Source organism: Pipistrellus kuhlii, unplaced genomic scaffold, assembly GCF_014108245.1.
Source record: "Pipistrellus kuhlii isolate mPipKuh1 unplaced genomic scaffold, mPipKuh1.p scaffold_m20_p_21, whole genome shotgun sequence".
NCBI classification, from domain to species: domain Eukaryota; kingdom Metazoa; phylum Chordata; class Mammalia; order Chiroptera; family Vespertilionidae; genus Pipistrellus; species Pipistrellus kuhlii.
Window position 1 is genome coordinate 223,840 of NW_023425520.1, and position 21,355 is coordinate 245,194.

Here is a 21,355-nt window from a genome sequence, read left to right on the forward strand (position 1 = left end):
ATGTGTTTGGCGGCCACTGCCATAGGGGGATGTGCAGGAGGCAGTTGATTGATGTTTCTCGCTCACACGTATGTTTTTCTCTAAAAAAAGAAAAATCAATGAAAACATTTTTTCATTGATTTCTATTTTTTGAAAACATTTTTTTAAAGCTAAACACGTAATTACCAATTCCACTGCTAGGTGGAACAAAAACTTGTTCAGAGAAGCTCTCTATTCAAAATAGCAAAATGGTGAAACAACCCAAATATTCACTATTGGATGAACGGATAAACATAATGTGTGGATAACCATCCATACAGAGGAACGAAGTATGCTACAACATGGATGAACCTGGAAAATATTATGCTACCTGAAGAGCATCATGCTAAGCGAAATAAGCCAGTCAGAGAAAGATAAATATCACATGATCTCACTCATTTGTGGAATATAATGAACAACATAAACTGATGAACAAAAATAGATCCAGAGACACAGAAGCATTGAACAGACCATCAAATCAAACCTCAGAGGAGAGGCAGGGGAGGGTGGGGTGTAGGGTGAGGGCATGTGCTGGGGGGTGGGAGCGGCCAGGGAGAGGTTAGTGGGGAGGCGGAGGGAAGGAGACATATGTAAAAGAATTTAAGTTTTAAAAAAGAAAATACTATGCTGAGTGAAGAAAGCCAGATAGAAATGGCCATACATTGCGTGAAATGTCCAAGACAAGAAAATCCATAGGGACAGAAAGTAGATTAGGGGTTGCACTGGCAGGAAGGGGAAGGGGAGAGACAGCTGATGGGGATGAGGTCTCCTTTTTTCTTTTTCTTTTTTTAATCCTCACCCAAGGGTATGCTTTTTAAAAACCTGATTTTAGAAAGAGAGGGAGGAGAGAAAGAGAGAGAGAAAAACATTGATGTGAGAGAGAAACATCGATTGGTTGCCTCTCAGTCGGGGTTCAAACCCGAAACCAGGGTATGTTCTCTGACCAGGAATCAAACCCATGGCCCTTCGGGGCACAGGATGATGCTCCAAGCAACGGAGCCACCACCAACCAGGACGAGTCTCCTTTTAAGGGGAGATAAGTGTTATGATAGATATTCACACAACATTGTGAAGGTGCTACATGTAACTGAATTCCACACTTTCAATGGCTAAAATGATGTTATACGCTATACGTAGTTTACCACAACATAAAAATAAAAAAATAGTCCCCGGGACCATTTTGATACTTGACACAACAGCGGTGAGGCTGCCTGTCACTACTTGAGTCAAACGAAGCAGAGACAGGGTTACATCACGTCTGAGCATTTATCCCAATAAGGCCAGCAGTATGTGGAGAGCATTCTCAGTCACCTTGGCAGTTCTGCTCTGACATTTCATTTTAAACAAACTTTTACACAGAAAATCTAAAGTTAGTGAGCTCCCAGGGTCTGCCTCTGTCATGGTCGTTGCAAAGTCCAGCCCCAGAGAGCTGCAAAGATTAGCCTGGAACACTGTCTCCTCCAGATGGCTTCTGTCCTTGACCCGGGCTTTGGGCCGCCTTATCTCCAGTTTCCCAGGGTCTGTAAGAACATCTCATCTTTAGTTCGGGAGGTGAGTCATTACTGAACAACTGTGGTCTTATTCTTACTACGTGCCCTTCCCACCTGTCAATCACATCACCATGAAAAGGTTCAAACGTCTGTTCCTCACCACGACAGGAGGAGTGAGCGTGACCCCATTTCTGTGAAGTTCAAAACCAGGTAAAACTCACCTGTAGTGACAGGGGTCATGGCAGCGGTCACCTGGAGGAAGGAGAGAATCCACTGCAGGGCCCAAGCAACTGCCATCCCTCATCAAGCCCCACTCCTGACACTGGTGACCTTGACTAAGCCCATGTTTGTTTGTTTTTAAATTACCGGGGGGAGGGGGGAGGAATGAGAGTGTCAGCAGTCATGAGGACTCAGGGTTCCATTTCTTCACAAATGCCATCACCTGACCCCCAGTGACTTTGGAACAGGCAAGGAGCTGGGTGGGCATGGACAAAGATAGGCGGGAAGTGACCTGCATCTGGTTCTTAGGATTTCAGAGGTCACCCTGACTGGTGTGGCTTAGTTGGTTGGGCATCAGCCCAGGTACCTAAAGGTTTCCCATTCAATTCCCAGTCATGTCACATGCTTGGATTTTGGGCTCGACCCCTCTCTCTCTCTCTCTTCCTCTCTCTCTCTCTCTCTCTCTCACACACACACACACACCAAAAAATTAAATTAAATATCTTAAAAGTAAGAAGAATATCAGAGGTCTGTGGGGGCACTCTTCCCTCCCAATCAGAGTCTCTGATGGAGACACTTCTTGACAACTCAGGGTTCTTTAAGGCCAACTAGCATGTCTAACTCACAGCCTGGAGCAAAAGGAAGAATAGAGATTTCAGTTAGAAAGTTCTGCATTTGTGTCCTGACCCAATCATAATTACACGTGAAGGAATAAATGAATGAGAGGTGGGCCAATGGGCTTTTCATCCCCATTCCACAGCCTTTCTCAGACACTTCCTCGGTGCCCAGCCCTGTCCTGCAAAAGACCAGGGCCCCACAGAGGCCCCTGCCTAGTCTGGCCTCCAGCAAGCTCTCATCCCGGTGACGAAGACAGATCCTGACACAGAAAACCCCACTTTCCTCATGATTGCTCAGAGTAATAAGAAGAAGAAGAAGAAGAATAAGAAGAAGAAGAAGAAGAAGAAGAAATCATGAGGGAGGTATCAGAATAGAGGAAGTATGCCAGGGCCAAAAAGAAGGAGAGAGAGGAAGTAGTGCCAGGCCGTTAGACGGTATGTGGCCAGTGACTGTTATCAGGGAGGAAGTTGGGCTGAAAACTCAGACAATGAAGAGTAAAGGCTGGCTGATCCTGCTTCCCAGACCTTCTCACTTGTCTTGATTTCTTTTGTATACCTCCGGAGATGGGAGCTCACTCCCAAGGCACATAGCATGGGCATGGACCACTGCCAAGTGTTTAATGCAATGTGGCTTTTCAAGTAGTGACTGCCATAGGCAAAAGGGCTGAATTGAGATTGTTTGGGGTGGGGGTAAGGGGAATGCCCTTGTGATCTGGGCAGTCAGTCCCTGCCACAGGCTGTATCTGGAATCAGACCCACCTGAGTTCGAGTCTCTGCCACTTATTGGCCTGATGACTTCATTTCTCCAAGTCTCAGTTTTCTTTTTTCTCTGAAATGACCCTAATAACAGCATCCACCACATGCATTCATGCATGTGTATTCAATGAGCTAATGGGACAAAATGCAGGACACACAGTAGGTGCAGAAGTGTTTTTTGTTCTGCTTCAGGCCCAGAATGCTCGGGGATGTATCCCAAACACACTGTGCTTTGCTAACTCCAAAACGTTGCACGTTCTCACTTCTGCATGTGCTCTTGCCCCACCACCGACACCTGACAAACTCTGATACATCCCTCAAAACCCTAGCTACAAGATACCTTTCTTTCTTTCTTTTTTAAAAACTTGTTAACAACCTGCTGATTTGGCTCAATAGATAGAGCATCAGTCTGTGGACTGAAAGGTCCCAGGTTCAATTCCAGCCAAGGGCACAAGCCTGGGTTGCAGGCTTGATCCCCAGTAGGGGGTGTGCAAGAGGCAGCCAATCAATGATTCTCTCTCATTATTGATGTTTCTCTCTCTCTCTCCCTCTCCCTTCCTCTCTAAAATCAGTAAAATATAGCCGGAACCGTTTTTGGCTCAGTGGATAGAGCATTGGCCTGCAGACTGAAAGGTCCCAGGTTCAAATCCGGACAAGGGCATGTACCTTGGTTGCGGGCACATCCCCAGTAGGGGCGTGCAAGAGGCAGCTGATCAATCGATGTTTCTATCTCTCTCTCCCTTCCTCTCTGTAAAAAGTCAATAAAAATATATTTTAAAAATCAATAAATAGAATAAAATCAGTAAAATATATATTTTAACAATTGTTAACACTATTACAGATATCCCCCTTTTTTCAAATTACCTTTCTTTTCTCTGTCCAAACCCTGACCTGGGGGGCTGGGAGGGAACATCTGGGCGTGGTTCCGATTGGTCCTGCTGTGATGGGCCTCCCGGAGGGCAGGGATTCTGGTTGACACGTGGTAGGAGGCACGGGTGGACACACTGATGGATCCATGCAGACCCGCAAGTCGGCACCACCTCCCATGACTTCCAAGGGCCAGCAGGGGGCAGACCGCGGCCCGGAGGGGGGACTTCCGGGAGGGTGGGCAGCACTTCCGGGAAAGCCCCTTTAAGGGGCGGGGCGGTGGGCGGGCTTTCAGCGCCAGGGCGGTGCGAAGATGGCGGAGGCGGCGGCGGCGGCGGCGGCGGCGGAGGCCGAGCCCCGGGCGGCGGAGGCGCCGAGCTCGCTGCTGCTCGTGGTGGGCGGCGAGTGCAGCTGCCCGGGGCTGCTCAGCTACGTGCTGGGGGAGCTGGAGCGAGGTGGGCGGGCGGCGTGGCGGGCGGGAGCGCCAGCCGGGGGGAGGCCTCGGGGTGGGGCGGCTGGGGCGGAGAAGGGCTGCATCCAGCGATTCGGGGCCGGGAGCCCGGGCTGGGCGGCGGCGGGACCCAGGGGCCCGGTGGGTGGGCGGCCGGCGGCCTGTGCGGGGAGGTCCAGGGGCCCGGGGCTCCGATCCCCTCGGGGTTCGGCGGGCGGCGCGGCTGCTCCGCCCAGACCCGGTGCAGCCTGTGGAGGGGACGTGGCCTGGCTGTGGTAACCGCGATTGGGCAACCCCCTGGCGGCTCCGCTTCCCGCCCGCCGGGCCTGCCGAGGGGAGGGCGGTGTCGCCTCGAAACCCGGGTCTGAGCGACCTGGATGAGGCCGGGGAGCCGGGAGCCGGGGCCGGGGCCCGCTTTCCGTAGCTCCAGGGGGAGCTAATTGGGGTGTGGGTGGCTGCGGCTGCCAATGGGATTTGGCACCGGGGGAGGTGAGTCATAGGTGCACCTGCAAGGTTCAGTTCACCTGCAGCTGCTTGGCACCCTGGCTGGCGTGGTGCACCCCACCTGTAGACGGAGGGCGTTCCTCTCTCCAGTCCTCAGGGCCCTGGGCTCCAGCGCCTGTAAAATGGGGCGGCAGCACGCGCGGCTCTCGCGCTTGGAGAATGTTCCCCTTTAGGCACAAGGTGGGGGACACTGGAGGCTCGGCTCTGCTGTAACAGGGTTAACGGGGTGTGTGTTGGGGGGCAGGGGGGCATGGACCCAACGTGAGTGAGGAGGTGGAACCAGTGTTAAGCTTGCATGGAGTCAGGACGGTGCAGAAGGATGCAGTGAGCACAGGGGACCTGAAAGAGGGTGGTGACCAGACAATGGGAACAGCTGGTGCCAAGGCCCAGGGGTGAAAATGTGCCCGCAGTGGGAAGGAGCCATGAGACAGGTGGTGGGGGTGGGGCAAATGCTGGAGGGGAGGAGATGACTGAGTTGAGCAAGAAGCAGGGGCAGCTGAGGGGAGGGAGCTGACTTCTCACCTCCATCCACCCCCACCCCCCCACCCCCAGGCCTCCAGTCTTGGGACATTGACCCTGGCATCTGCAGCCTGGATGAGCAGCTCAAGATCTTTGTGTCCCGGCACTCGGCCACCTTCTCCAGCATCGTGAAAGGTGAGGCTGGGGACCCCGTGTGCCCCGCTGCTCCCCTTTTGTGTTCATTGGGCCAATGTGCTCTGAACACCTCAACCGCAGTTACAATGCTCCTGACTTCTGCTGAGCGAGGAGCAGGGGTGGGCCCTGAGCCAGAGGTTTCTATACCTTCATCATCAACAGCCCATGAGGCCCGTCCTCGTGCTTTCGTCCCCAGTTGACAGATGAAGCAGCTGAGGAGTGGGGGGCAGGGAGGCCTCAGGCAAAGGGGCTTTCGTGGGGAAGCACCTGGGGCTGCTGTGCCAGGGGGAGGGAAGGGCCTGACAGTTGGAGAGAGAGGGGCTGCTGGGCAGGCCTGCAGGATGGTTTGTGGGCTTCGTGCAGAGAACGTGTCTGGTTCATGCCTGTGACCCCTGCACAGGGTCGGGGACATAGTAGGTACTCAGTAGATGCAGAGCTGATAACGGAGCAGGGCCTGGGAGGGAGTTGAGATGCCTGAGCAAGCCCCACAGAGCCGGAGGCTCCTTGGACATCCGGTGCTGATTCCAGGTTATCGGAGCAGCTGCTGGTCGGGCCTGGTGTTGCCTTAGCTTCTCCAGCTCAGCCTGCCCTGCAGCCAGCCCCTTGAGTCACCCCAGGCTGCTGTGGGAGGGGAAGGAAGTGACTCGTAGTCTCATTGTCCTGGCAGTTGTGGTGGCTTCCTGACCCCTCATGGGATGGGGGTACTGGAAATCCTGTTGGCCCTGTGTGACCTCGGGGGCCTCTTCCCCTCTCTCTGCCTTGGTTTCCCCACCTGAATGAGGCAGTATCCAAGTGTGTGACCCTGGAGGGTCCTTGTCTCTCTCTCCTCCGGGCCTGATGCTCCATATTGGAAGCACATCCGGACTCCGTGGGATAGGGTAGGGTTGGAATCCCAGAATCAACCCCACTCCTCTCTCTTGGCCCATGAGGCTTCCCTGTCCTCAGCTCCCTCCTGCTGCCCCTCCTCCAGCCCCACATGCCACTTCCCAGTCCTCCTATAGTCCGTGTTGTTCCCTCATGGCCCTCCGGGGCTCGGCTCTGTGTCTGTAAAATGGGGGTGAAGATGGCATCCCCCACAGAGCTGACAGCTGTGAATTGGGCCTCAGAAGCAGCGGTGGCCTTGTTGTCCCTGCTGTTTCCAGTGGGAGGCCTGCTGAGTAGCTTCCTGTTCTTGCCTCATCCTGACCTCTGGCACTACCATGGGCTGGGATTCCAGAAACATCCTGGAGGGACTTTGGCCGCCTGGGGTCACGCAGGGAGGCAGGGTTTGACCCAGGACAGCCTGACTCTGCATACGTGGCCCAGCTCCCAACTCACAGGGTCCAATTCCCACACAGGCCAGCGCAGCCTGCACCTCCGAGGAGACGCCCTGGATATCCTGGTCCTCCTGAACCCATCAGACAAGTCCCTGTGTGATGAGGTAGGACCAGCCAGCTCCTGGGGGCATGGGCTGTGGGGCTGGCACCATCGCTCATCCTGATCCCGTGTCCTTGCCTTCGTGCTGCCTGAAACCCTCTCCTCAGCGCCAGCGGCAGGGCCCTTGCCCCTCGGAAGCCTTCCCCACCCCCATGGCCCCACTATAATTTTTCTCTCCGCCTGGGGGATGATGGGAGCAGGTGGGATCCCAAAGTCTAGAGTTAGGGAGGACAGAATGGGATAGGGAAGGTCTGGAGGTGGGGAGTGGGAAGGCAGGGCCTGATGGATGTTTGCATTTTGTGTTCCCTCTGGCTGGGCCCTAGTAGTTGTCTGAATTGATTTCTCTTTTTCTTTTTTCTTTTTTTATATATATTTTATTGATTTTTTTTACAGAGAGGAAGAGAGAGGATAGAGAGTTAGAAACATCGATGAGAGAGAATCATCGATTAGCTGCCTCTTGCACACACCCCTACTGGGGATGTGCCCGCAACCAAGGTACATGCCCTTGGCCGGAATCGAACCTGGGTCCCTTCAGTCCCCAAGCCGACGCTCTACCCATTGAGCCAAACCGGTTTCGGCTGAATTGATTTCTTAATACTTCTAGCTCGTGGATGTCTGTATTCTTCTCCCCAGTGTCTATGAAATAGAGCCCAGGGCACTCCTGTAGACACCCTCCCTGCACAGGTTGATTCCTCTCATCAGGATGCTCCCTGGGCTCCCCATAGGGAGAGGTGGGCTTGAGGGAGCCTGACAGGGTATAGCGGGCTTTCAGGAGGAGGTGGCGGCGGAGCCAGGCTTTGTAGGATGAGCAGGGGTCTAGGGGTGAGGAGGACATAGATTTAGGGTTGGAGGTCACCCAAGGGGAGTGCTGGTTATGTCACTGTGCAGAATAGGGCCTTAACTGTCTCCCCCTCCCTCAGCTCCGGAACCTTCTCCTAGACACTGCCCCTCACAAGCTCCTGGTGCTGGCCGGGCCCTGCCTGGAGGAGTCAGGGGAGCTGCTGCTTCAGACTGGGGGCTTCTCACCCCGCCACTTCCTCCAGGTTCTGAGGGACAAAGAGGTAAGCTGTCTCCTCCCCATCGTACCTCCCCCAGCGCTGCATCCTGGCTTGTTCGCGCTGGGCTGTGTGGCCCCCGTGACTTGCTGTCTGGAGCCCCATCCCCTCCTCTGGAAGAATGATGGTGACAGGTGTCCCTCCTGTTGTCAGGGTGTCACCCACTACAGTGAATGGGCACCCTGGAGGCCTCACGTGGCACCCAGATTCCCTTCTGGAATCCTTAGTCTGGGCGGGGCATATGAGAAAAAAAAGAAAAAAGAAAAAAAAGAGAAAAAAAACCTCTGAAAACTGTATGTTCACATTTATAGTGAGTGATGTAACCCTGGTAAGAGAAGAACCAGTGAGAGGGCAGGGAAGGCCTCCCTGGAGGGAACAGCAAGTGCAAAGGCCCTGAGGCAAGGAGAGTGAGAGAGGCGGGAGGGAAGGAGGGGGCCAGGGGTGAGAAGGATGGGGGGAGGCCTGGACTTTGTCTTGAGGGTGACAGGTGACCCTCGCAGCCCCGGGGGACAGGATAGACACCACTGTCCTTGCTCAGTTTTCCCAAGGGACTGGCGTTGCCTGGCTCCAGGCGGCCCTTAACCATTTCCCCCTCTGCAGATCCGAGATCTCCTGGCTTCTGCACCCCCATCTGCAGACCCGCCCAAGCTCACCATCACCTGCCCGACCTTTGGCGACTGGGCCCAGCTGGCCCCGGAGGTGCCCGGCCTCCAGGGCGGGCTGCGGCTGCGGCTGAACCCCCCGGTGCAGCGGCCGGCCTCCGAGGGCCTGCGCGAGTTCCTGGAGTATGTGGCCGAGTCGCTGGAGCTGCCGTCCCCCTTCGAGCTGCTGGAGCCGCCGGCCTCCGTGGGCTTCCTCAGGCTCGCCCGGCCTTGCTGCTACATCTTCCCCGGTGGCCTCGGGGACGCTGCCTTCTTCGCCGTCAATGGCTTCACCATGTTGGTCAACGGCGGCTCGAACCCCAAGTCGAGCTTCTGGAAGCTGGTGCGGCACCTGGACCGGGTGGACGCCGTGCTGGTGACGCACGCGGGCGCCGACAGCCTCCCGGGCCTCAACAGCCTGCTGCGGCGCAAGCTGGCGGAGCAGGAGGAGGCGGCCGCCGGCGGGGGCTCTGGGGACGACAGGCTGCGCAGGCTCGTCTCCCCCAGCCTGGGCGTCGTGTTCCTCAACGCCCGCGGGGCCGCCTCGCGCCTGGTGCGCGGCGAGGACGAGGCGGAGCTGGCCCGGAGCCTCCTGGCTCGGCTGGGCATACAGCCCCTGCCCCTGAGCCGGGGGCCGGCGCCCACCGAGCCCACCGTGCTCTTCCAGAAGATGGGCGTGGGCCGCCTGGACATGTACGTGCTGCACCCGCCCTCGGCCGGGGCGGAGCGCTCGCTGGCCTCCGTGTGCGCCCTGCTGGTGTGGCACCCCTCGGGCCCCACTGAGAAGGTGGTGCGCGTGCTGTTCCCGGGCTGCACCCCACCTGCCCGCCTCCTGGACGGCCTGGTCCGCCTGCAGCACCTGGGCTTTCTGCGGGAGCCCGTGGTGACCCCCCAAGACCTGGCGGGGCCCAGGCGCGCCGAGAGCAAGGAGAGCGTGGGCTCCCGGGACAGCGCGAGGAGAGAGGGCCGGACTCCGGGGCCCGCCAGGCCCGCCCAGGAGCGCTCTGGGGTGGCCCGGAAGGAGCCACCGCGCCCTGAGGCCTCTCGCAGGGCTGAGAAGGAAGCTAGACACCCCGGGGAGGTGAAGAAGGACCCCAAACCAAGTGCCCCTCGCACCCAGCCCAGGGAGTTGTCCCGGGCATCCTCTACCGTGGTCAGTGGCAAGAAGGCAGGTGCCCAGGCGGCCCCCAAGCCCCGAAGAGCACCCAACAATCACCGCCCGGGTGTCCCATCGGCGGGGAATGGGCCCCCCAGCCCCCCCAGTTTCCGGTGTGGAGAGGCCAGTCCCTCCGTAGCGGCCTGCAGCTCTCCTGTCCCCCAGCTGGTGGCCACCCCCAGCCAAGGGAGCAGCCTGGAGCTGGGCCTGAGCCCCACAGGGGAGGACAGTAGCAGCCTGAAGACTCAGGAGCAGCTGGCAGCCAGTTGCACCCCCCCACCCTGCACCCCCTCACCAGTTGGAGCTCCCCAAGGCCCAGCTGAGGGTAGCAGGCAGCTGTCACTGAGCCCACTGCGGGGTGGGGAGGCTGGGCCAGATGGCTCCCCCACGGTGACCACGCCTTCCCTGCCGGCCGAGGTGGGCTCCCCGCACTCCACAGAGGTGGACGAGTCCCTGTCCGTGTCCTTCGAGCAGGTGCTGCCGCCGCCCCCCGTTCCCGGCGGTGAGGCAGGGCTGAGCCTGCCGCTCCGAGGCCCCCAGGCGCGGCGCTCGGCCTCCCCACATGACGTGGACCTGTGCTTAGTGTCGCCCTGCGAGTTTGAGCATCGCAAGATGGTGCCCGTGGCGCCCACATCCCCTGGCAGCTCCAACGACAGCAGCGCCCGGTCCCAGGAGCGGGCAGGTGCTCCGGGGGCTGAGGAAACGCCGCCCACGTCTGTCAGCGAGTCCCTCCCCACGCTGTCCGACTCAGACCCCCTGCCTGCTGCCCCTGGCGCCGCGGACTCAGATGAGGACATGGAGGGCTTCGGGGTCCCTCATCGGAACCAGCTGCCCAACCCCCTGAAGGTTCCCCCACCGCTGCCAACCCCACCCAACATTTGCATGGTGGACCCAGAGCTGCTGCCCCCCGAACAGGCCCGGCCGGCCGAGAGCCTCAGCCGCGCCCGGAAGTCCCTGGCTCGCCCCTCCAGCACTGCCACCTCCAAATCCACACCAGCGATCTCTGCCAAGACCAAGGGACTGGCTAGTAGGGACCGGGCCAGTCGGCCACTCAGCGCCCGGAGCGAGCCCAGTGACAAGGGAGGTCGGGCACCCCTGTCCAAAAAGCCCTCAGTCCCCAAGATGACCCTTCGGGGCCCATCTGGTAAGTACCTAGGAGCTGGAAACCTGCATTGGGTTGCCAGCCCAAGTTCTGTTCCTAATGCTGTGTGGCCTTAGTCATACTGGCCACCCTCTCTGAGCCTGTTTCCTCTATAAAATGGGGCGCACTGGTGATCCCAGTTGCTCAATGGGAACATACAGTGAGCACATCTGCCATGGATTTGCTAGTAGCCACAGCGCCACACACAGTGAGGGAAAAGAAACGGGTGAAGGTAATCGTGTATTTTACATAACCATTTGTGTTGAGGTTCTTAAGACCAGGCCCAAGTTGATGATGGGCTAGGAGGCTACAATATATGAGAGTGCACAGCACACAGCAGGAGCTGCAGAGGGAAAGGATGGTTTGGGGACTACTCCCCGCTCCCCGCTCCATCCGTGACTGTCTACAGGCTTTCTAGAGTCCTCTCCCAGTCGGGTCCTGTACCGTATGCTTAACTCCTGAGAAGCAGGCTGTGATGACAGGAGATGTGGCTGCCACTGGAAGGCCCAGTAGAGACGCAGCCCGGCCTTGCTGCTACGTCTTCCTTGGTGGCCTCAGGGACCTTCCCTGGTGAGGGGTCAGTTGGGGGCTCATCACGTCAGTATCTTTGTCTGGCTTGTACCATAGTCCAGACTCCTCAGCAAGGGCCAAGCCAGTGCTCATCGTAAGCCACGTTGCTATCTGAACGGTGTTCGTTTACGGAATGTTGGAGCTCCTCGGAAATCTGTCCCCAGGTGCCAGCCCAGGCCTTCCCAAGGATAGTAGCCTCGAGCCTGCTGTGCTAACCTTTTCCCTTTTCTTCCATTGTGATGAGATACAGATCATGAAATTTACCATCGTAACCATTTAGAAGTGTTCAGTTCAGTGGCAGTAAGTACTTTCACATTGCTGTGCAGCCAGCCCCGCCATACCTTTCTAGAACTTCATCTTGCAAAACTGAGACTGTCCCCATTAGACACAAACTCCCCACTCCCCTCCCCTGCCCCTGACATCCACCATCCTTTCTGTCTCTGGATCTGACTCCATTAGGGGTCTCAGAAGTGGAATCACAGTGTTTACCCTTTTGGTGACTGGCTTATTTCACTTAGCACAATGCCCTCTTGGCTCATCCATGTTGTTGTATGTGTCAGAATTTCCTTTCCTTTTTTTGGTTAATCTTCAACATTTTTTCTTGTTGAAGGGAGACTTGGTAGTGGTTACTAGATGATTTTCACCACGATTTCTTATTCTTGTATGTGCCTGACTGGACAATTACCCACCAGGAGGTAAGGTCCCTTTGTCTTATCCATCATCAGTAGTTCAGCTGTATTATAAAACCACTGAGCTACCTGGCTAGGACTGAGTTAATTTTTAAAAACTAGAGGCCTGGAGCATGAAATTTGTGCACAGATACAGTCCATAGGCTTGGCCTGCAATCAGGGCCATCTTCCCTGGCTGCTGGCAGCTGACCCCACCCACCCCCAGTTTCGTTTGCCTTCAGGCAATTGGAACCTGCTGGCTGGGAGGTGGGACCCAGAGGTTGGTTGTTCCTGCCTGTTCACTGGCCCTCCCTCTCCCCCCCCCCCCCCCCCCCCACCGGTCACCTTCTGTGTGTGGGGCGACTGATGGGGCAGGGGCATTGGCCTGGTTGCAGCCACATCTGCGACCCACCCCCAGTTCCCCATTCCCCATCTGGCGATTGGAGCCTGCCAGCCAGCAGTAGCTCATGCAGTATGTGTTATAGTGATAGGTTGTTCAGCTGTTCAGTTGATTTGCATATTGGCCTTTTATTATATAGGATGTTGTAAATGGGTTCAGCTTCATTCTTTTGCATGTGGATATCCATGTTTTCCAACACCATTTGTTGAAAAGCCTATTCTGTTCGCCACTGAATAGTCTTGGCACCCTTATCAAAAATCATTTGATCATGCCCATCCGGTGTGACTCAATAGTTGAATGTCAACCTGTGAACCAAGAGGTCGCTATTTGGTTCCCAGTCAGGGCACATGCCCAGTTGCAGGCTTGATCCCTAGTAGGGGTCATGCAGAGGGCAGCAGGTTAATGATTCTCTCTCATCATTGATGTTTCTATCTCCCTCTCCCTTCCTTTCTGAAATCAATAAAAGTATATATATATTTAAAGAATCATTTGGCCATACACATGAGGGTTCATTTTAGGTTCTTTATTCTAGTTCACTGATTTAAAATATATATATATATATATATATATATTGTTTTTATTGATTTGAGAAAAAGAGGGAGTGAGTGAGGAGGGGAAGAGTGAGAATGAAACAGTATGAGAGAGAAACGTCAATTGGTTGCTTTCTGTTTGCACCCCCAACTGGGAATTGAACCCACAACCTGGGTATGTTCAAACCAGTGACTTTTTGGTGCATGGGACAACACCCAACCAACGGAGCCACACTGGCCAGGGCTCCATTGATTATTTCTTATCTTACTCACTTAAGACTTCTTTCTTTTGTTCTAAGTCCATCTAAAGGTTTGTCAATTTTGGTCCTGGCTGGTGAGCTCAGTGGTTAGAGTGCTGGCCCATAATCTTGGTTTCAGTCCCTTGCTTATTATTACCTTGAATATTTCATGCCATTTCTTGTGGCTTGTAGAGTTTCTGATGAAAAAAATCAGCTGATAGCCTTATAGGAGTTCCTTTGTAGGTAACATTGCTTTTCTCTTGCTGCCTCTAAGATTATTTTTTTGTTTTTAATTTGATATTTTTATTATGATGTGTCTGGGTGTGGAGCTGTTTGGGTTCTTCTTGCTTGGGACTCTCTGTGTCTCCGGGACTTGTGTGACTTTTTCCTTCATCAGGTTAGGCAAGTTTTTTGCCATTATTTCTTCAAATATGTTTCTATCCCTTGCTCACTTCACCTTCTGGTACTCCTGTGATGTGAATATAGTTACATTTCATATTGTCCCACAGCTCCCTTAAGTGGTCCTCCTGTTTTTTAATTTTTTTTTTCTTTTTGGTTCTCTGATTTTTTTTTTTCTACCCTGTTTTCTTATTCACTGATCTGATCCTTAGCTTCTCCTAATCTGCTGTGTATTACTTCCAAGGTGTTATTTATTAATGCTATGTCATACTTAATTTCCAACTGGTTCTTTTTCAGTTACTATGTCTTTTCTCATGCTGTTAAGTATCCCTGCCATCATTATTCTGAACTCTATCTGATAAATATTTATTTTTAAAACATATTTTATTGATTTTTTACAGAGAGGAAGGGAGAGGGATAGAGAGCTAGAAACATCGATGAGAGAGAATCATCGACCAGCTGCCTCTTGCACACCCCCTTCTGGGGATGTGCCCGCAACCAATGTACATGCCCTTGACCAGAATTGAACCTGGGACCTTTCAGTCCGCAGACCGACGCTCTATCCATTGAGCCAAACCGGTTTCGGCCTGATAAATTTATTATCTCCATTTCATTTAGTTCCTATTCTGGAGAATTCTCTTGTTCTTTCACTTGGTTGTTTTTTTGTGTGTTTTTTTTTGTCTTCCCATTTTGGCTGCCTGTTTGTGTTTGTGTCTGTGTATTAGGTAGATCTGTGACAACTCCCAATCTCTAGTGCAGGACAATGTCAGATGCTCTTTGTGACTGGCCCCAAGTACCCGCAGTCTGTGGCTCCCTCTGCTGGAGGTGGGTGCCTTTAGAAAGGACTAAGATAATGCACCAAGGTCTGCTTTTCCTAGCCCCAGGTCCAGAATTAGATTAGGCAAAGACTCAAAGCTGCCAGAAACCTACCTCTGCCTGCATTCTGATTATTATCAATCTTGATTAGCCCCAGGCTATCAACCACAGGGTAGGGTGAGAGGTTTTTCAACATTATGGGGCAGTTGCTCCCTCCCCACAGGGGCAAAGCTACCTGGATGATAAAGGTCTGCTGGAGAAAAGGTTGCAGTGTGAGGGAATGACTCAGCACAGGAAACTGGGGCAGCTGCCTTCTGAGCTCAAATCCCAGAGCCCACAACCCTGGATTCTGCTCACACAGCTCCTGTCCACTCTGCCCTCTCTCTGTCAGAGCCCAGTGGGAGTGGCTGTGCACAAAATTTTGTGTTGGCCCTTTAAGAACGTACCTGCATTTCCAGCCATCTCTCCTAGGCAGACAACCATCCTGCTTTTCACAGCCAGATGTTGTGTAGGCACCTTTCTCAGTTCTTGTCCTCTGGACTAGTGGGCCCAGCTTGGTGTTTGGATCCCAGAGTTCTCAATGGGAATCACCCACAGCTGAGATATAACTCTGGGACTTCAGGTGCTGTCTGTGGTAGCTCAGCCAGCCCTTTGCACTTCTGCACTTCCTACCAGTCTCTGTGTGGTCACCACTTTCCATCCGTGGTTATTAGGGTTCTCCAGCGAGTCTTCAGTTCATTATTCAGGATGGTTTTCTGTGTTCTAGTTGTTATTCCATTTTGCTCCTGGGAGCATGTCAGTATAGCTTCCACTTACTCTGTTGCCATTTTGGAAGCTTCGAGATATTATTTTTCAGTATAAACTTTTGAAATGTAAGATTATAGCTATAAAATTCCTTTTTAGCACCATTTTCTCTCAGATTCTCTCTTTGTCTCTCTTTGTCTTCAGGAGTTTATGTTTCTCAGTGTGGATCTCTGAGTTCATTGTACTTGGAGTTCATTAAGCTTCTTGGATGTTTTGTTTGTATCTTTCATCAAATACGGGAAATTTAGGGGTTTTTCCCCTCCTCCCCCATATATTCTTTCTGCTCTCTCTTCTTTCTCTTTCTGGGAATTCCATCATATATATGTTGTTCCTCTTTTTACTATTATTTTTTTTTAAATATATATTTTATTAATTTTTCACAGAGAGGAAGGGAGAGGGATAGAGAGCTAGAAACATCGGTGAGAGAGAAACATTGATCAGCTGCCTCCTGCATGCCCTCGACCAGGCATGTGCCCACAACCCGGGTACATGCCCTTGACCGGAATCGAACCTGGGACCTTTCAGTCCGAAGACTGACGCTCTATCCACTGAGCCAAACCGGATTCGGCTTTACAATTATTTTTTTAATGTTTGTTTTTATTTTTAGAGAGGAAGGAAGAGGGAGAAAGAGAGATAGAAACATCAATGATGAGAGAGAATCATTGATTGGCTGCCTCCTGCCTACCCCACACTGGGAATCGAGCCCAAAACCTTGCATTTGCCCACACTGGGAATCAAACCATGACTTCCTGGTTCATAGGTCGATGCTCAACCACTGAACCATGCCGGCCAGACTACGTTGGTCCTCTTGATGGTATTCCAGAGGTTTCTTACACTCTATTCACTTTCTTGAATCTTTTTTCTTCCTGTTCCTCAGATTTGGTAATTTCCATTATTCTATCATCAAGATCACTGGGGTTTTTTTTGTTTTTGTTTTGTTTTGATGTGGGTTTTTTTGGTTTTTTTGTTTTTGTTGTTGCTGTTTTTGCCTGTTCAAATCTTGAACAGAATCCCTCTATTAAAATTTTCATTTAAGGTATTACACTATTTGTTCAGCTGCAGAATTTCTTTTTGGTTTATTTTTTGTTTTCTATTTTATTCATACATGACATTCTTGATTTTCTCTCTGTCTTTAGTTCTTTGAGGATCTTTCACACAGTTGTTTTAAGGTCTTTGTCAGTGTAGTTTTTTTGGGTTTTTTTTATTTTTTATTGTTTTTCCTTTGAATGGTTCATACTTTCCTCTTTCTTTGTGTGCCCTTTGATTTTTTTTTTTTTAAACTGGACATTTAAACGTAATAATGTGATAACTCTAGAAGTCCCCATTTTCTCCCTCCCTGGGGTTTGCTGTGGCTTTTTGTGTGTTTCATTATTGTGGGCTCTCTGCGACGGGGACCAGTCTGAGGTGTCAATGGAGTGTTGTCAGGATTTCCTCAGCCTCTGCCTTGCCCTGGGCTTGTGTGGTGGCTTTCTGGGTTCTCCTGTGTATGCAGTCGCTTAAAGATCTGCTCCCAGAGCTGGGGGTGGAGGGGATGTGCAGTCAGTCCTTTAAATCCCATGGAAGTCGCTTCAACTTGAGGCTACAATTCGGTTGACCTCTGGGTGGAAAGAGGAATTCCACCCTCTTCTTCCCCCTCCCCCCCAATCCTCCAACTGTGTTAAAACTCTTTCCTGCATAGTACTGTGTAAAGATGGTGCTTCCACATGTAAGCAACAAAATAGATCATTTGGTAGTTCTCTTCTCTGCTCTACTCTTAAGTTTTGGGAGCCTGGCTCACATTTGGCACTCGTGTGGCTCACGCCCCCCGCTTTGCAGTACTCGGTATCCACTGCACTGGCTAGCACGGGGCGGGGCTGGCGGGAAAGAGTGATACAACAGCGATAACTGTAGCTTGTGTTTACCGAGCACTTGCTGGGCTGGGCCCCATTTCAGGAACCTGGGGCCGTCCTTTCCTCCAGGAGCTGAGGGGTGGCCCTCAGGGCCTGCCCTTGGCTGCTGGGCACCCTGCTCTCTTGAGTCTCTTCAAGCCTCAGCACCCACCTGAGCTATCATCTCTTGTCTTTGGGCAGAGTCCACGGGAGGCACCTGATGGCCCCTGTGACCTTGGCAGGTCAGGGGTTCCCAGCACAGGGAGAGGATGGCCCCCTGGTGGGCGCCTGGAGGCTAGGGGTCATCTGAGGCTCTGTCTGCCGGGGCATTTGAGGCCACAGACTTGGCCACTCAGGGTTCTGCCCCTGCATGCCATATCAGCAAATGTGTCTTAAAGAGCCAGAGGGTAAACTTCAGCTTTGCAGACCAGACCATCTCTGTCTCAAACGCAGAGCATTTCAGTAAGTACCTGGACAGATATCCCAGTGAAACCATCTTTATGAAAGCAGACGGTTGCCATAGTTAGCCTTTAGGTCATGTGTCCCTCCTCTACCCCCATCCTCCTGCCTGTGATGCCCCTCTTCTCCTCTTTGCCCTCCATTTCTCCTGCTCCTCTCGCCCTGCTCCTGCCATAGCCACAGTAGCTTCCTCTTCCTAAGGCTCCATGCAGCATCCTCACCACCACAACCCCAGTTCCGAGAGACAGATGCCATTTGCCCAGAGCCAGGAGTTTCATTTATTTGCAACTGCCCTGCAGCCCTTTGGGCCCGCACCCTGAGCAGTGCAACCTTTATGTTCCTAGGACATCGAGCATCTGGTGGGCTGCCTGTGCCCAGGACCTCAGCCAAGTGTTAGAATTCACTCACCCCAAGTGGCAGCCTGTCCCCCTCCACAGGCTCTGGGTTCAGGTCCGTGGACGAGGCTCCAAGCACAGCTGCCCCAGTTCCATCCAGGCCTCCCTGACCTGGGTCTCCTTCTTGCAACTCGATCCCTCCCCCACCAGCTCTTGCTCTCTGATGCCCCTGTGGGCAGGTTTTTTATCTGTCTTGCTCACTACCATGTCTTCGGGACCTGGTGCCCAGGAGGGCTTGATAAATGTCCCTTGAGTAACTGAACAGATGGATGCTGCGGTAGCAGCGAACCTTCCAGGCATCAACTGCTTTTAGGGCTCACGTCCCAAAAACCCCCTCTTCCAGGAAGCCCTCTATAGTTGCCCCCTCCTTCTGGCCTGAAGGATGTCTGTGTCTGGGGACTGGCAAGGGAGGAGGCGGCAGGGATGTTTACAGAGTTCGTGGAGTAACCGTCCATGCCAGGAGGGCTCGTCCACAAACCTTAACACAGTGAGATCAGCCGATTGAGGAGAAGCGCTCAGAGAGGTGCACTCAGAGCTGGAAGCCTTGTCCCACGCCCTGAGACTCAGCCCCTTCCCAGGCCCAAAGCTCAGGGCTGACCCCATCCTTGCTGCCCGCAGGCTCAGCCAGCAGCCGGCCAGGCGGACTGGAGGCGTCCCCTGGCTCCCCTGTCTACCTTGACCTGGCCTACCTGCCCAGCGGGGGCAGCGTGTGCCTGCTCAACGAGGAGTTCTTCCGGCGGGTGCGCGCGCTCTGCTATGTCATCAGCGGCCAGGACCAGCACAAGGAGGAGGGCATGCGGGCCGTCCTGGACGCGCTGCTGGCCAGCAAGCAGCAGTGGGACCGTGACCTCCAGGTGAGTGACCACCCTGCAGCCTTGGGCAGTCTTGGGGGGGGGCGGGCGTCAGTGGCTCCCAGTATGCTCCTGTTGAACCCACACAGAGGTGGGGCTGGGCTCGGAAATTCAACTGCATCCCCGAGATCCCCAGGAAAGGAGGGAGGAGCCCTCCCCTCTCTCAAGTTGCGGTTCCTGTCACATCCATTTTCTCATTCCTCTGCAGCCAGCTGATTGGGGGCGCAGGGCAGGGCTGGTTTGGTCCCCTCTCCTGACCCCCATTTCTTAGCCACCCCCCTGTCAGGAGAGTCGGCCAGGAGGCGCAGTGGGGTGTGGCAGCTACACAGCTGATAGCGGACGGGGGCCATCCCTGAAGGAAGCCTGGAAACAGCATTGAGGGGTGGGGCAAGTTTGGGGAGAAGGGAGAGCTTAGATACCTGGCTGCCCACTCCGTATGTGAGAGTGAGACCCCGGACCCTGCACACAGCTCACAAAGCAGCCAGGAGGGAGGGTCTGGGTGGAGGGCACAACATGGGCAAAGGCCTGGAGGTGGGAGTGAGCCTGTCGTGTGCAAGGAGCTGCAGGGAGGCCCGGGTGCGCCTCGATTGGAGACACAGAGAGGGGTTCGCAGAGCCGTGGCCCGGTCTCCTGGGTTGTCAGAGGGTCCTTTGGGTGCTGTGGGATCAGAGGGACTTCAGGGACAGGCTGGCCACTGGGGAGGGGGCACATGTGGCCAGAGAAGGGGGCCTCAGCTGCCCCGGGGCTGGGTCACAGAGCAGAGCTTCTCGCCTTCACTGCTCATCCGTTTTTACTGCCCACAGGTGACCCTGATTCCCACCTTCGACTCCATGGCCATGCATGAGTGGTATGAGGAGACGCATGCCCAGCACCAGGCGCTGGGCATCACGGTGCTGGGCAGCAACAGCACAGTGTCCATGCAGGACGAGGCCTTCCCTGCTTGCAAGGTGGAGTTCTAGTCCAGCCTCGCCCCCACACCTAGCTACCCCTCAGCCCAAGTCTGCCAGCGTCCTGAGAATCACTGCATCAGAAATAAACCAAGTGCCCCACTCCACTGCGGCCTCGGTTCCTTCTGCCGACAGGAGACTCGGAGGCACCTGGGACGGTCATCACTACCATGTGGGTCCCCAGGTCAGGCACAGAAGAGGGCCCGCCTGTCCAGTAATGATTGCTGGCAGTGGACTCGCTGTTAACTGCAGCCTCCAGCCCACGCTGGCCCTGGTGAGGTTCCCGTTTTACGGACAAGGGAGGCAGCTGCTGGAGCCCTGCCATGTACACCGATCAGTGGCTGAGGTGAGGTTTGTGTCCCAGTCTTGGCCCCAAAGCTATGAGAAAGCTGCCCTCTGTTCCTGAAGAAAATCGGTGCTTGAAGGATAATCTGAATCCAAAGGTGCAAATAGCAGCTTCTTGAGTCCCTGTCCTTGTCACTGCATGTGCAAAAGCTCCTAATAAAATTCTATATAATAAAAGGCTTATAAGCAAATTGTCTCCTCGACCAGGAGTTTGACCAGGGGGCAGGGCCAGCCGGCCAACCGCCCACAGATCCTCCTTCTGCCTCCGATTGCTCCCACCACCACCCCATCAGGGCAGGGCCGGCTGGACCCAACCTGTGCATGAATTTATGCACTGGCCTCTAGTTTTAGATGAGACATCATTTATAATGGGTTGAGTGGTGACAAAAAAACACACATCAGAATCCTGGCTCCTAATATTTGTGAATGTGACTGGATTTGGAAAACAGACTTTGCAGATGTAATTAAGGGTCTTGAGATGAGGTCATCCTAGATTAGGGTAGTTCTACAGCCAATGACAAGTGTCCTTACAAAGGACAGAGGGGAGACCCAGAAACAGGAGAAAACAGTGCAGATGGAAGCCGAGACTGAAGTGAGGCAGCCCCCAGACGCTGGGAGAGGGAGAAAGACTCCTCCCCTAGAACCTCCTGAAGAAACCACCCTCCCACATCTGCTTTAGGCCCCATTGGTGATGGTTTGTCACAGCAGCCCACACTCTTCTGCCTGAATCGCTGTGTGTGGTTGTGTCTCATGTACAGCTTCTTCCTTTGGGCTGTCTCTGTCTCAGTTTGCTCAGGCTCCTATAAGAGACCATGGATTGGGCAGTTTAAACAACAGACACATAATTCTCATGATCCGGAGGCTGGAAGTCAGATCAGGTGCCAGCATAATGGGGTCCTGGCTTGCAGACAGCTGCCTTGCTGTGTCCTCACGTGGTGGGGGAGAGAGCACGTGCTCCTGGGTCCCTTATAGAGGCACTAATCCTGTCACAAGGGCCCCACCCTCCTGGCCTCCTCGGACCATAGTGCCCTCTCAACGGCCCTCCCTCCCAACCATGTCATTGGGGATTTGGGCTTCAA

The 21,355-nt window shown here is 54.0% G+C and overlaps 1 protein-coding gene across 1 annotated transcript; it reads left to right on the plus strand.

The window, feature by feature from the left end:
- Nucleotides 1-4,244: 4,244 nt before the first annotated feature.
- Nucleotides 4,245-20,038, plus strand: MAP1S (microtubule associated protein 1S). The gene is made up of 7 exons (XM_036450035.2): nt 4,245-4,422; nt 5,475-5,576; nt 6,914-6,996; nt 7,913-8,053; nt 8,648-10,988; nt 18,752-18,987; nt 19,788-20,038. Exons 1-7 carry the CDS (start codon nt 4,281-4,283, stop codon nt 19,941-19,943), a joined length of 3,201 nt encoding a protein of 1,066 aa, XP_036305928.1. The 5' UTR covers nt 4,245-4,280; the 3' UTR covers nt 19,944-20,038.
- The last annotated feature ends 1,317 nt before the right edge of the window (nt 20,039-21,355 follow it).

Coding starts and splice junctions, on each gene's coding strand:
- MAP1S (XM_036450035.2), top strand. CDS start 4,281: ATGGCGGAGGCGGCGGCGGCGGCGGCGGCGGCGGAGGCCGAGCCCCGG. Junction 4,423..5,474: donor GCTGGGGGAGCTGGAGCGAG/GTGGGCGGGCGG, acceptor CCCCACCCCCAG/GCCTCCAGTCTTGGGACATT. Junction 18,988..19,787: donor AGTGGGACCGTGACCTCCAG/GTGAGTGACCAC, acceptor TACTGCCCACAG/GTGACCCTGATTCCCACCTT.